Consider the following 15711-nt stretch of genomic DNA (forward strand, 5'->3'; position numbering starts at 1 on the left):
AGCCAGAGGAGGTTACAAACTAGTACATTAAATTCTGATGCTCATGAAAGAAACTTTGGCTGGCCTGACAACTCTGATAGAAAAGGTGGGAGTAGATGAGTGTTGTGATTGACAACCAACTTCTTTCCAAGCAGTAACAGGGATGGAGAAGGGTGGGAGGAAGCAAGGCTTCAGAAGCAGAGCAGGAAGATCCTACTCCCTAGCAGGAATTTAAATGATGGATCCCCGCATTCCTTTTTACACTGTATTTGTAATAGCAAATTTTGGGGTCCTGACTGTAAGCTCCAGTCTAGACCTGTAGGTGCAAACTGTTAATATTTTACTTCCTTCAGCCAGAGAGAAACCATGCGTAACAAAGATGTATGACATCTAATAGTTCATCATGTGAACAAACATTTCTTGAATATAAGTTTCTAACTATAAATGTCCCTAACTGCAAATACAAGATCTTTCTTCTGTCACAATTAAGAGTGAAATAAAAAAGATTGCAATGAAGTAACAAGCAAAGTATGATTTTGGTGTGAAAAACAAATAATTATGTCCAACTGATAGACAAACTACATGCATTTCTAAACAGGCCCAGATTTCAGACCTTTTTTTTGGTTTTGAGGCCATTTTGAGGCACCTCCACGAAAAAGCAAGCTGTTCTGAGAACAGCTCACAAACATTTAAGTTTTGGATAAGTTTTAAATTGCCAAATCTGGACATCACAAATGCTCAATTTGTCTCCATTTTAATAGTGATTAAGAAAATGTTCTTCTGTGCAACCTGTCCTTCATGAGGCTTGCTGGATTGAGGGCTTGCTTAGCAGGCAATAATTGAAAAGACAAGAGAATAAAGTACACAAGAAATAAAAATGAATTTTACAACTGAAATATTTTCCTCTTATGAATTTCTGTAGGTCCGTAACTTCTTTGGGCAGATTCAGTTCTCAGTTACATTGTAAGTCTGGTATACTTTCTTGACAATGATTCCACTGAAGCAATTATCCAGTGAATTTTCCATAGTAGCCTACTAAACACATGGTCACCATGGAAAACATCAACATTTTCTAGTGAAAATAAACTGCTGTATGTGCCATGATCTCCCTTCAACTATGTGACAGATGCCACACACAAAACACTAACATTCTAATTACACCTCTGCAAAAGGCATTGACATTCACATAATCAAACTAATTTCCCCCTACCATTGCCTACACCCCCTCTAATACAACAGAATAAAATATTTTAACCCATAATTCAAGACAACTAAAATTTAAGTACTACTTACTGGGAGCAACTCAGCATAGGTGTACCTCCTATGAGCCAAACGTTTCGTTTCTGTAGTTTCATCCAAAGCTAAGCAATGGATCGTGTCTCTGCTCACTGACTCTGGCCTGAATCCATGAACAAATAAAAAATTCAGTATTTATTTACCAAAAAAATAGGACTTTCTGTGAATTAAACAACTAAGAAGGGACATCAGACAGGTAGAATGACATAGGAAACAGCAGAGGAAGAATAAATGAGTTCCAATTTATAATGAGTGTAAAGCATGTAGAGGAACACCTTTTGTATGTAACCCCTGTGGAAATCACTAACAGTGCATCTTTGAGATTAAGTGCTCAAGGTGTGTTAAAAGAATATAAACATATGTAGAGAGAATATCAATGCTTATATAGGAGAGAATAAAAATCTCATATTTAGAAAAATTAAACCTTTTATGTCATGGAACAAACAAAAGAACTATCAGCCAGGAAGAAAATCCCCATGCAAGCAATCTATATCATAATTATGCATCACTAAGCAGATGATTGTATTAAATGTATTTCATGACACCTGTAGAATCTAACAGCCTCTGATAAATATTTTGTGTATATTGGTGTCGAGAAAGACATACAAAGACTTTCATGCTTACCAATTTCTACTGCTAAGAAAGTCATCCCTTCGGGAGCTTTGTCTTGATGACAAGGCAGATGATAATCTTGATGAACCCTTCAAAGAGAAATCCAGTGTGTCTAATTTCAATAAATTTGTTGGTGTGCTAGTCTTACTTTTATGAAAGACATAGAAGAAAACAGGACAATTCAGGCTATTTTTTCACCCTGGAGTTTTCTTAATGTGTTCTCATTAACTACTTAAAAACATTAAAGGTTTTTCAGTGTCATTGCTCCTTATCAGTCACATTATGTACATCTGGAAATTGCAAAATCATTTTCTGAATATCTTGCAAGATTTTTCAGCACACCTTCATGACCATTCTAGCTTAGAAACTACAATTTTAAAAAGCAGAAATATGTTACAGGCACTTTGCATGGAATTACAGAGAGATTACAGAATTACAGAAAAGTACACTTTGTGAATCTTTGAGAACATAGATATAATCTCAGAACAAGAAAGAAAGAGGGCATGCTGCTACACTGTCACCAATTGATTATGAACAAAATAATTCTATGACTTTTTGGAGATGCCAGTTGCATTCAGAGTGCCCTCAGAAATTCAGCCTGAGTTGCTGCTCTTTCTAAACTTTTACAAGCACAATAGAGGTGGAAGATTCAGAAGTTCATATTTCCCACAGAAAAAAAAAAAAAAAAAAAAAAAAGCAAGAAGTGTTTTGTTATTTGATTCTGTGATTCATGGGTTCCAGGTCACAGTTTTCTTCAAGTGCTGACAGGGGCTAGAAAACCCAAAGAGTTAGGAACCTGTCTCCATGACCTACAGCTAGTCCTCAGCCATTAGCACACTTTGTGAAGCCAGAACTTGTCTCTGTAAGAAGCAGCTGCTTCTGCCCACTCCTGCTGTGCTCAACAGGATCTCGGTTCTGAGTCCAGCCACTTTTGAACAAGAAATCTGTCCCACTGTTTTTCCTCCATTATCTCCATGAATTAGCTTTTGAAAACACACATTATAATTGTAATCTAAAACTATACACTTTAAAGTAACAGAGGTTTGTTTAAGCAAATCTGTGTCATAGACCATCTAGTTCTTCGTGGAGCCACAGTGTAGATTCACATTCTCCAAGTATCTTCTGCCCTGAGATTTAACACAGTGTTACTGAAAACCTGTGGGCCAATGCAATCACCTCTCAGATTAAGTCTTTCAAGAAAAGGCAGAGTCAAAACTGAACTGGCCACCTGCATGTGTGGCCACTAATTGAAGGACCGTGGTGATAGGAACTGGGCAAAACTGCTCTTTTTACAAATGTGAAGGTAGATTTGGGGTAACTGCAGTGAAGTTGTAGGAGTTACACTGAATTAAGATAAGTCTGGTTGAAGGATGGAATCTGGGTTGCTAGATTCTTAAACTTGCAGGTCTGAGAATGTCAAGATGAAACATTTATGAAATAGCCAGGATAACTGAAAAGATAATATGGCTCAATTTACATTGATCTGATGCATAAAATACAGTAAAATGATACTGCAATTTTTAATATAACCATCTGCAGGAGACAAGCTTGCTAAATCTTGACTTCCTAACAAGCAAGTATGATATTTTTATCATGTTCAATTCAAGCAGTTTTATAACTACTTTTGATGGGACCAGGCTTTGATCTCAATGTCATGACACTACCCACCTGAGGAAGGGAAGGTGGTATCCTAGGCATACAAGACTTAGTTGTCAAAGGCAGCAGTGATACCATTTGTGGAAAAGGATCAGTGTCCACCCTTGGTCTCTCTTGGCATGTATGCCAGAACTTCAGCCTTGCACTGGCAGTTTCTATCGCTGTTGAATGAGTGACACAAAATCTGGGACCCCTTAAAAAAGGAATATAAGAATAAATGAAATACTGAGATATTTGGCTTAATGGTGTTTACTTTATCAAGATATAGTACTATAAGTACGTTGAATTAAAAAACAAAGATATGTTTAGACACTGCATTCCTCCAAATTTAGAAACAAGTTACTCCTAAATAAATTTGCAAATACTGCACCATTACAAAGTTATGTAAGTCTACATTAGGATGTGCCACATTTATCCTACAGTAAGGAATAAGAGAATTTTACGTCACAGGACAGAGAGCACAACTCTCATGAGACTCCACAGCAAAGTACACTACTGCAGTTATTTGTTTCTGCTTGTAATTTGTTGATACCTCTTGGGGAGGAGAGAAGACCTTCACACATTTAGCTGATGTTTTCAAAGCAGGCTAGAATTTGTACCCTTGCTTAAGCTGTCAGTATGTAAAGGCATTTTGTATTACAGACATTAAACAGTGAAGTCTCAAGGTCAAATTCCACAGAGATGTATACACAGAGCATCCTCAGAAACTTGAGGAAGTCATTTTGGGGAATAGGTTAGGGCAGAATTAATTTTCTCTGCCCAGGGAGATTTCCCTACCCTGCAGCCAAAAGTCTATTAGAGTGATATCTAAGGTAGCTATACAAAAAGTAGCTCAGATGCTCTGGCAGTAATATAACAAGGGTTCAGTAAAGCAGATCTACCTGTCTTCTGGGCAGACTGCAGTTTAGTTTAATCTCAACTAAAACTGAGAGACCACATCTGCTATTATTTATGTGGCATTACTTCTCATAATTGCAATAGGAGAAACAAGATGAAATAAAAATATTTGACTTAGAAAAGAAAATCTGTTAAAAAGTAGAATCTTAGTTCACGTTCTTTTTTCCATACCAGTAAAGAAGAAGAGGTTTCACTACTTCAGGCTGAATCTGTCTTAAATGCCTTGTATTCCACTGATCTCCATGTAGTAAATCAAGTCTGAGTAACACTTCAGAAGTGAGGAAATAGTCTCCACAGCTCAGTAGATAGAGTTTTTTCATTTTATCAAGTTGCCTTGAGTAAACAAAAATAGTCACATAAGCATGTATCAGATGTTATACAGAACTAAGTACAGTTCATTCTACTGGTTAAACTGCTGTAATGCAATGTCTCTAATTGCAAGTGTCAGAAGCCAAAACAATGTTTCCACAAATTAGAGACAGGTTGTGTGTAACAAAAAATGTACAGTGCCTTAGAATAGACAATCTGAATCTAGTAGTCTTTTACTAAAGTAGTTTGTCATGTAGAATGCCCCATTTGTGATTTTAATTTCTTCTATTTTCTTTCTATTTATTGCTTCCTGTTCTTCAAATTTCTCTCTAACAAAGCCTTAACACTAAAGTAATTCTGCCTTATGCTATCTTTATCAGCTTCAGAAGAGTCATCCCTGACTTATCTGTCAGGATACTCATGATTAGTTGTGTTTATTCTATTCAAACACTGTCATTATTTATTCTGAAATCTCAAAACTTCCATTGATCAGTGTCACAAGTATAAAAACAATAAGTGCTGAATAATGAGAAATACCTTTGTTGCCTCGTAGTGTCCTTAAGAACCTTTAGTCTTTCAATATCCATCCAGAGCCACCAATACCTCTCACCAAGTGTTCCTTTAATGAATTTCTTGAATCTTTCAAACTCATTTCTGTTGCCAGTGTCATAAGTTCTATGGTTAATACACCAGGCAGCCCTACTATCTGCACCATTGCTTTCAGAGCTTGATCTTAAGCTCACTTCTTCAGCATCTCGTTCCTTCATATCTCCCATGGAGTCCATGACAGTAAATGGAGAAGAACTTTGGGATAAGAGTGGCTCTTCAGTACCACGGGCAAATTCATTATTTGATAACTCATGTATAAACATCTTAGGCTGTTTAGGGAAATCCACATCACTCTCAGTCTCATCAGGTGGCTGTCGTGTGAGTTCTGAAATTGATTCCTTTGTTACAAATTGAGTATATGATGGTATTAATTCCTCCAGTAGCTGAAGAGTTGCATTTTCCTGTCCACTTCCTTCTTCTGCTATGCTCTCCAAATTCTGGTCCGAATAAACTCCTAGCTGCGTGTAGGAAGGAGGTTCAGAAATGGCCATAGAAGATCCCTCCTCAGATTCTCTTGATCTCTCCCTAAAAATGCTGTCTTCTGTGGATGATGTCCTTGAAGAGGAACGAAATCTGCAGTGGTCATATTCCTTAGATAGGGAACCTGCTTCTGCATTAAATCAGAAAATGTTGTTGAACACCCTTTTGGAACAAGACTGTCCTTTTGCACAGTTTCCAAAGCAACATATTTTTGTTGTTAATCTGCAGAACAGGTAACAAGCAGAGGTGCTTCTGCTGTTGCTGTCTGGCTAGAAACTCAACCCCACGACTCACAGACTCATTTCTCTGTCGAAGTCCAACAGAACAGCAGAGCACAGAAAAGCTCCCTCCAGAGCCAGCTATCTTGGTTACTCAGCTGAATATCCATGCTCCTCAACACTTATTAAGCCACCTTGTTGTGCTACAATACCTGGTTTCTTTTCTAAATATTTGCTTATGGTGTGATAAAAGTCACCATCTGTAGCAGGATTTTTTTTCTCTTTAGGCATGAGGAAGTTAGTAAGTTAGAACTCCTAGTCTGCTTATATTGATTCCTGAACTGCATATTATATCAAGGACTTTGAAAATATTTAAGAGACCTATAGTCCAGTCTGCCATTCAGACATGGCATCTTTCTATTTGAGATGTCTCATAACTAGCAAGTTCAGAACAGTGACCAGCCCTGTTTGTTTGTTTCTGTCAACACAACCTCACTCCTCTTTGTGCCCTTGCTATTAATCATGCCCTGCCATTCCAGACTGCTGAGACAAAAGACCTTTCAGCTTTGACTTTCTCAGGTACCTTTTCTAATTCTGAAAAATTCTGAAAACCTTTAAACAAATCAAGTACTTTTGGAGTATGTTAGTAGAGGTGACCTTGAATATACATACTGTTTAACTAGGTTACTGCTGCTATCACCGTGTAGGTCAGATCTGTAAAACTGAGAAAAAATAACTACAAATATTTTGAATATGGACAGAATCAGAGTGACCAAAAGATGTAATTCATCCGTGGCCTTAAAATATCTACATATCTAAAATTTAAACTACAGGATTAGTTTGATCTTCTTTCTTTTCCTAAAGCTAAGATTTAGGCCTTTATATTCTATTCTGTCACTTAGACAAACACATGGTTAGATTTGGTCACATTGTCAATGAGGAGGATACTAAAACCTCTGAGTACATGTATCACATCAGACTGATAAACAAGGGCTTTAAAATAATCTCAAAATGAATAAATAAATGAGAGTGTAAGAAAAAATACAAAATTATTTGGCTATGGAAAGAAACAAATCCAGTTTTTCCCCATCTGTGATATCGTGATATTTAGAAAGTAATAAGTGGAAGCTGCAGCAATTTATTAGAATGCCTTACATATCCATCTAGTCAGACTTATGTTGTAAATACTACTGCTGAGGCCCCTGTTACTTACCTAGGCAGCTAGCTTTTTCACTCAATGAACCTTTTCTTTCAGGCAGACCAGGCAAATGCTGAGTATCTTGAATTTGAACAGAAGCTGCAGGGCGCAAAAATGAATCTGTAGTTTTTATGGATTCGCTTCCTTTTGCTAATGTAAACCAATCCATTGTTTGAGAAACTGTAGCCTATAAAAAGATATTTAATAGAATAATTCAATTATTTTTGTTTGCTTGTTTCTGAGAGCAGAGGGCTTATTGTCTGCAATCATTTTTGTTGTCTATCCATATATATTTCTATAACAATAGTTCCCAGAGAAAATAGCTGTATGACAGTAGCTGAGCACACTCATAACATAGCAGTGCTGCGTTACGACTCACCAACTTTCTATAGTACAAAGAGCTTTAAAAAGAGGAGATAGCCAGAAAATCAGCTGTCTGCTTAGAGTGGGATTTCAGTTACAGCAATTTATTCCAATTCTATCTAGCTCATTGTTACACTCACTAAACATTTATTTTACCTGGCCAAGTGATACATAGAACCTCTTCATAGTGAATAAAGTGCCATCCTCCTCAGCGGAGGGAGTACTCGCATCTTCCTTCCTTATCCAGGGGTAGTAGGTGCTATCTATAATGAAATTAATGCCAGTCTGGCTCCATTCTACCTGTGATATCAATTTAGCTAGCCTGAAATTAAATGTTCAGAAAAGAAAATAGTTAATCTTAGCTTTTAGTCAGAGATACAGTTGATTTTTTTCCCTAGAATAGACAATAATAAACACAATCATTCTGAAAATAAATTGCCACTGCGAACTTCATGTTCTACTTTATTATTTCACCCTGTGCCTGCTGTCACATATGTAAACACCAGCTCTACCATTCCATAGTCCACCAACTTTATAGCTGGTTGTCTGTTTTACATTATAAATCTTTACCAGTAAAATTGATTTCTGCCAGGATGATCTTGCAGTACACTCCAAATCCTGCCAAGAAACACTTGAACATATTGTTAGCTAAAATAGAACCATTTTCCCAGATTGCAGAAGCCCTATGTCAGTAACAAACACTACATTTCCTGACACAAGTAATCTTCCAGCAGCAATGCCCATACTGGTCATACTAGTTAAGCTTTCAGATGATAGCAAGACAGCAGGTCTTTTTTCAGTCGGTTACTATAAGAGTACTTCACAGTACAAAAGAGCACTCCAGCACTCCTTCTGACAGTGAGAACCATGCTATGTTCAGAAAAAGGCAATCTATAGAACCATGTGGCTAGAGAGGGTGCTTTGGGATCAAGAACTGTTGAAGCTTTCTTGAGTTAGATAGCAGTATGAAATCAACCAAGGTGCATGTGAAGGGAAGAAAAGCTTATGACCCTGAGCTGAGTGCTCATTTTTGTTTGTCTACATCTTGAGGGCAAGAGAATTTCATGCTAGACTTGGCATATTTTGTGGTGGTTTTACAATGATGTGCAGATATGCTCCACCACACCATTCTCTCACTACCCTTCCTTAAAAGAAGAGGAGGTAAAAATAGGATGACCAAAGACTCACTGAGATGAGGACAGGGAGACCAATTATCATCACTAGCAAAACAGATTCAGATTAATATAATTTATCAATAACAAACTAGAACAGTGAAAACTAAACACAAACTATAATCACCTTCTCTCTCACCCACACTCTTCTACCTTCTCACCCGAGCGAGAATCTTCTGCTCTGCACCTGGAGCAACTCCTGTCATCCTCCTGCACTGTCCCAGGTGCCTGCAGGGCTGTTCTCTCACAATTCTCACATTTCTCACTCCTCTCTCAGAATCACCGAATCACAGAATGGCCAGGGTTGGAAGGGACCACAAGGATCATGAATCTCCAACCCCCCTGCCACATGCAGGGCCACCAACATCCACATTTAATACTAGACCAGGCTGCCCAGGGCCCCATCCAACCTGACCTTGAACACCTCCAGGGACGGGGCATCCACAACCTCTCTGGGCAGCCTGTTCCAGCACCTCACCACTCTCTCTGTAAAGAACTTCCCCCTGACATCCAACCTAAATCTCCCCTCCCTCAACTTAAAACCATTTCCCCTCGTCCTGCAATTATCAACACTTTCGAAGAGTTGATTCCCCTCCTGTTTGTAGGCTCCCTTTAGGTACTGAAAGGCTGCAATGAGGTCACCCTGCAGCCTTCTTTTTTCCAGGCTGAACAAGCCCAGCTCCCTCAGCCTGTCTTTGTAGGGGAGGTGCTCCAGTCCCCTGATCATCTTTCTGGTCCTCCTCTGGACCCTCTCCAACAGCTCCCTGTCTTTCTTGTGCTGGGGGCTCCAGACCTGGACACAGTACTCCAGATGGGGCCTCACAAGAGCAGAGTAGAGGGGAACAATCACCTCCCTGTCCTTGCTGGCCACCCCTCTTTTGATGGAGCCCAGGATACCATTAGCCTTCCGAGCTGGAAGGGCACACTGCTGGCTCATATTAGGTTTTCATCTATCAAGACCCCCAGGTCCTTCTCCGCAGGGCTGCTCTCAAGGACCGCTCCTTCCAGTCTGTATGGACGCCTGGGATTCCTCTGGCCCAAGAGCAAAACTCTGCACTTTGCTGTGTTGAACGTCATCAAGTTCATCCAGGCCTACCTTTCTAGCCTCTCAAAGTCCCTCTGAACGGCATCCCTTCCTTAAAGGGAATCCCTTCCTCTCCCAACTGTTGTTGTGCAGCAGGTACTTCCTTTCCGCACACACAGTGGCACAACGAGCATCCCTCATGGCTCAGCCCTGGCAGCAGCAGGTCCCTTTTGGAGCAGATGGAACTGGCTCTGATCTGACACTGGGCAGTGCTGGGCTCTGCTCACAGAGGCCAATCTTGCTACCAAACCTTGCCACATAAACCTCGTGGATATATTCACATTGTCTTCAGCTTTAAACGTGCATTTTTATCACAGTTTATCTTGATCCTAATTCAGGAAAGCAATTTAAAGCACTGGTGTTCAGAAATTAGGATGTCAAGAGACTAGAGAGATCTGGAGGGCAAGATATGATGAGGAGCGCTGAGGCTGCTGTGTTTGTGCAGCCCAGAGCAGAGGAGCTGAGGGGAGGCCTGATGGCGGCTGCAGCTCCTCACAGGGAGCGGAGGGGCAGCGCTGAGCTCTGCTCTGTGTGACAGCGACAGGGCCCGAGGGAACGGCATGGAGCTGCGTCAGGGGAGGGGCGGGTGGGGGTTAGGGTTAGGGTAGATGCAGATCCTTCCAAAAAGCAGACCAAACCTCCTGAACAATTGGAAAAGAGGCTGAAAGGACATCTGGAAAAATATAGCAAATATATAACAGGAAATCATTCCACTATTCCATGGCATCCCACAGAGAACCTTGCAAAAGGAAGTCTGACAGTAAGCTTCAAGATAGAAACTGAATAATTGAAATAAAAAGGACTGGCCGTCTTTTGTAAACAGATGTCATGGATTCATACCATTCACGCGCATGTCCTATATACTGATTAGGGAGAAACATATTGTTACCGTGATATCTCTGTGGAAGACAGATTCAGAAAACAGTAAAGACCATTCCTACTCCCTCTGTAGGAATATAGTACGTAATCTGTGGTCGAGGGAAATTACAGAATGACTCGTAAAAAAAGTCAGTTTTTAGTTGATTCAGGGTAATAAAATGCAAAAATTAAACAAAAAGAAAAGGTGGAACAAAACCATATTAAACATTATCATCAAGCTTAGTTAAACAGAAAATATAAATGTACAAATTTTAAGCTGAGAGGCAGCATAAAAGACTGCAATACCTGTACTCAAAGTAGCAGTCGCTCTCTAGAAATGCTGGAAGCCTTTCCTTCTTAATCCACTGTACTGCTTGTTCTCGATCAAGACACTGTTAAAAAAGAAATACCAAAAAATTGCAGTAGTAGTGACTTATTTGTTTTGCTGTCCATGTAAATGATTCTCTCCAATCTTCTCTCCATTCCTTCTAAGGCATTAAAGAAAACTAATATGCAATGAACATCACCTTTCCTATCCAGCTTAACCTTAGTTCTAGGACGGCTGAGATTCTTCAGTTTGTTGCTAACAGATAATTGTGTCTAAATCTCTTTCTTCTGTAAGAGTACAAGTTTTTAAACAAAGCATTATTATTCTATATGTATGAATCATGCTTTTATTATACAATTCCAATGCAAATTAGATGTTCATAGATAGTCCACAAGTGGGAAACTGCTTATTTCTCTGACTTTAACACCATCTATAAGCAGTGACTACTATATTTTCCTTCAATAATTTGAGGAATAAGGAAGCCCTAGCTTAAATTATAATTCCCAAATGGGAAAACTCTGGATATTAAAAACAAAATCAAACATTTTTAATGCCTATCAGTTGTCATATTTCACATTTCTATGTTTTATGTTGGAGCATTGCTTAACTCAGCTGGACACAGGAACAGTAATAATGTGTATCTAAGCACAAATAGAATCAGGCCCATAACAGATCTTAGCTCAGGTGGTCCAAGCCTCAATGCCTGGTGAATGCAGACAACTAGGTGCCACCAAAGAGTGTTGTGGAGGTGTTAAGCAAGGAGTTACACAGAACCAGCAGATTGAAAAACTTGCCTAAGGGTCCTACATGGAGAGTATGTCCTCTGAGTGTGGGCCACAGCGAACCATTTCTCCTAGAGATTATACTATTCACACTGTTTTTTTTATTCTTTTCTTTTTTTTTGTTTTGTTTCTCTCCTCTTCTCTTCTTTCCTCTTCTTTCCACAAAGGGTACTTTATGCACTCTTAGCAGGTGACCTGTTTCATTTTTCTGAGGTGTATTTTTCATTTCAGTGAACGTGAAGTCAGTGATTAGGAAAAATGCAATAACTCTTTGTCCACAGAAACAGGTGAATTTTGGACAAGGATGGAAGTATCAGTTTTTTTGCTACTTGCTAGATCAAATAATCAGTTCGTGTAGATTACACTTTAAATTTTCTTTCCATGAGCTAATATTTCATTTGGGAGTAGGTTTATTTCTCCTTCATATATATCTGTAGGGGATTAAAAATATAAATTACTCAGAAAGTGGGTGGTTTCATTTAGAGAGAAGAAAATATTTCAAAATATGGAAAGCTTATGTTGGCAGTGGCTCACACAATCTAACTTGTGGAGATGGAGACTAATTACTCCCAACCACACAGAGTATACCTCCTTTTGGTAACTAACAAGCCTTTTGGAAATACAGAAGATTGTCTCTTTATTTTGGCCAATCAGTCTGTGTTTAATATATATGTATTAACTGAGTCATAACCCAGGTTTTTATCTGAATGATTCATAACATGTTCATGTCTGTACATGGCTGGTACACAAAATAATATATACTATCAGAAGGAAAGAATCTCTATTCTTTTCCCTTCCCCAAAGGCAGATGTGACATTTAATCTAATAGGGTTGTTACCTTGGTTAGCTTCCTTACCCGGTCAGCCTTAGGCCATGTTTGGGACCCAATCCAGTAAAGCTTTTAGCACGTGTTAAAGTTTAAGCATGTGTTTAACTTCATTTGATTAAAGTTAAACACATACTTAAGTGCTTTGCTGAACTGGGGTTTCTCTGAAGTAAGGTATGTGGGATGCCAGCCAGTTTCTTTCCATAGTGATGCCTGGGTCTACCCAATTTGCAGAGTTTTTTCTTCATGTGTTTCACACTTAGTTGATTTCAATACTGATAAGATATTTAGCTACATATCAATAACTTCCAAGCATGAGGGCACACATACAGAAAGATCTTTTACTTATCTGTAAATTTGTGACAGTGTGAGATGGAGGTAGAGAGAAAAATAGCACGGATGTATTTCTTAGTTTAGGTGTATTTGAACTCAGTATGCCTGAAAGGTCTACATAATTTTTCCAGTCACAGCTCATTTCCGTCACTATTGTGACAGTGATGGCTGTTCAAGCTGACTTTTCATAGAAAGCAACTGTAAATCTCTTCAGACAATGTGAAGCAACTGAAGAAATAAGTATATAGAGTGAAGGAAACAGCATAGCTCTGTGTCTGAAAGATCAAATCCTATCTGATGCTGATGCTGATACTTCATGCTGATACTGAGATACTTCTAGTTCAGTCATAGTGTGGTACAACGAATGAAGTTGACTTCTTCCATCTTTTGTAGTTGCAGTACTGATTTTTGGCTGCTTAGGTCAGGCTCCCTCTTGAGATGCCAAAACTGAATAGGATGAGGGATTTAAGTTGCCTGTTGCACATTTTTAGGCTGGGATAGTTCATTTTCTTGATATTATCTCATATGATGCTATTTTCAATCTGTGATCAGAACAGTGTTGAGAGCTATTGCTAGACAGGGCTTAGTCTGTGCAAAGGCCTTTTCAAACCCTGCCAGCAAGGATGCTGGAGGTGCACAAGAAGCTGTGAGAGGACACAGCCAAGACAGCTGACCCCACCAGACCAAAAGAGTGTTCCTTTCCATATGACATCATGCTCAGCAATAAAGCTGAAGAAAAGAAGAGGGGTGAGAGGGAATGTTCAGAGTAGTGGTGTTTATCTCATCAAGCAGCTGTTAAGTGTGTTGAGCCCAGCTTTCCTGCAAATGGCTGAATATCTCCCCACTGTTAGAAAGTAGTAAATTCTTTGGACGTGCAGATTTTGCTTTACATATTGATATGCCTTCAGCTCAACCCAGGAGTTTTCTCTCTTCCACTTTTCCAGATCTCCATTCTGCTGGGGAAAAATGAGCAAATGGTAGCATGGAGCTTAGCTCCCTACCTATGTTAACCCACAGGAAAGTGACAGACAAGAAGAAACATCATCAAAAAGGTGAAGAAAGTGCAAAAGAATATTATTCCTCAAAAATGCCATAGAATCATAGAATTACAAGGTTGGAAAGGACCTGCAAGATCATCTAGTCTAACTGTCCTACCATCACCATTACTACCACAAGCTACTAAACCATACCTTGTAGCTTCTCATCCAGACGCCTCTTGAACACTGCCAAAGATGGCAACTTCACCACCTCCCTGGATAGGCCAGTCCAGCACCTGACCACTCTCTGAGAGAAAGTTTTTTCTTATGTCTAATCTAAATCTCCTCTGGCGCAACTTGTGGCCATTTCCTCAGATCCTGTTAGTTGCCTGAGAGAAGACGCCAAACCTCCTCACCCCCTCTGGAAGTTGTGCTTCCCATCTTTGGAAAATTCCACAGAAAAAGGAAGATATCTTTAAATAATAGAGGAGCACTGTTGCTCCAATCCATGATTTAAGTAATAGAGAAGACAATGTGATGGCTTTGAACTTGTCAAAAAAGGCTGAGCAAAGTTGCAAAGGTGTGAGGTTATCCCAGAGAACAGCATTAGCCATTCTTGCACAAGCACAAAACTTTTCCTCAGTCCATTCCTGAGTCCAAATAAGAAATCAAGAATAGCTCTTCTGCTTTTGTGCTCACAAGCAACATATTCATGGAAATAATGGTTTAAAATGGTAGACATGTCTGTGAGCCTTGTCCGTTCATAGCATTTGTCCCGTTTATATTGCAGATAATTGCAATCTCACTTAAATATCGTTTTGTTAAACATCATTGCCTTTTGACCTCTCTCAACACTGTTTTCTTTTCTGAAAATCATCAAGCTTATACTGAGCAAAGCAGCAGTCTGCTTTAACTCCCTGATTTTCTCTCAGCTTTCCAGCTATGACATAATTTAGAGCAGCCGCCTCTAAAAATGTAGCAAGACCTTACACTGGCCTTGAATGAAATGAACTGAAGTCACATCAGTCACACCAATGCAAAGTAAGCAAGAAAGGAATAAACCACGTAACCCAGAGAAATATATATTTTTTTCTCTTCCAAAGCTATTGCTTGAAGGTAAACTCCCACAGCTATTTATACTGCCTTGCATTCTCTGAGGTGCATATGGTTCTTAAGATTTTGATTTTAACATGCCTAATCTGGTGCTGAAGATAGTCCTGAAAGCAAGCAGGTAATTGATAGTTGTTTGAACAAGTTTTGAAATATTTGTTCTAAAATCCAACATTTCTTGTTGCTAAAGGTTATTTTTTCTGGCCATTTGGATTGATGCTAACCATCAAAATCTTTGGGGAATTGATGGAGGAGAGACTTATGTGTTGCCAGACCACAGATGAGCTCATAGCCACACAAGGAAATTAATTAATAAGGAAAGACTGAGATGCATTAGTTTCAGTCAATTTGCACATTCCAGGGATCACTAGTAAAGTAACAGTTATCATAATATTTTTTCTTTTAATATTAAAAAGTATTCAGACCACACAACTGAATCCTGCCCTACAGAATCTTCAAAATTCTGTGCTACAGGATGTATATGTGTAATTCCATTCACTTGTCTGGTAGACACATGTGCATTGCAGGGCACAGTTTGGCCCATCATTATGTTTTCCTAACATAAATTAACATTTTTCCCAAGCTACCAAGCCAAACACAACAATAACTACTGCCAGTATCTCT

General features: G+C 39.1%; 1 protein-coding gene across 5 annotated transcripts in view; it reads right to left on the reverse strand.

Moving 5' to 3' along the window:
• The window catches only part of RGS22 (regulator of G protein signaling 22), a 67842-nt gene that overhangs the window by 40068 nt on the left and 12063 nt on the right, over positions 1 to 15711 (reverse strand). For all 5 annotated transcript variants that reach the window (XM_090137838.1, XM_031591062.2, XM_031591061.2 and 2 more), the window contains 8 exons: positions 11038 to 11123; positions 7774 to 7939; positions 7270 to 7441; positions 5287 to 5968; positions 4612 to 4773; positions 3556 to 3736; positions 1900 to 1976; positions 1273 to 1378 (listed from right to left, as the gene is read on the reverse strand). In XM_090137838.1, coding sequence (XP_089993964.1) covers positions 1273 to 1378; positions 1900 to 1976; positions 3556 to 3736; positions 4612 to 4773; positions 5287 to 5968; positions 7270 to 7441; positions 7774 to 7939; positions 11038 to 11123 — 1632 coding nt within the window. The remainder of the gene's footprint in view (positions 1 to 1272; positions 1379 to 1899; positions 1977 to 3555; positions 3737 to 4611; positions 4774 to 5286; positions 5969 to 7269; positions 7442 to 7773; positions 7940 to 11037; positions 11124 to 15711) is intronic.

This window comes from Phasianus colchicus, chromosome 3 (genome assembly GCF_987193195.1).
Source record: "Phasianus colchicus chromosome 3, bPhaCol1.hap1.1, whole genome shotgun sequence".
Lineage (NCBI taxonomy): Eukaryota > Metazoa > Chordata > Aves > Galliformes > Phasianidae > Phasianus > Phasianus colchicus.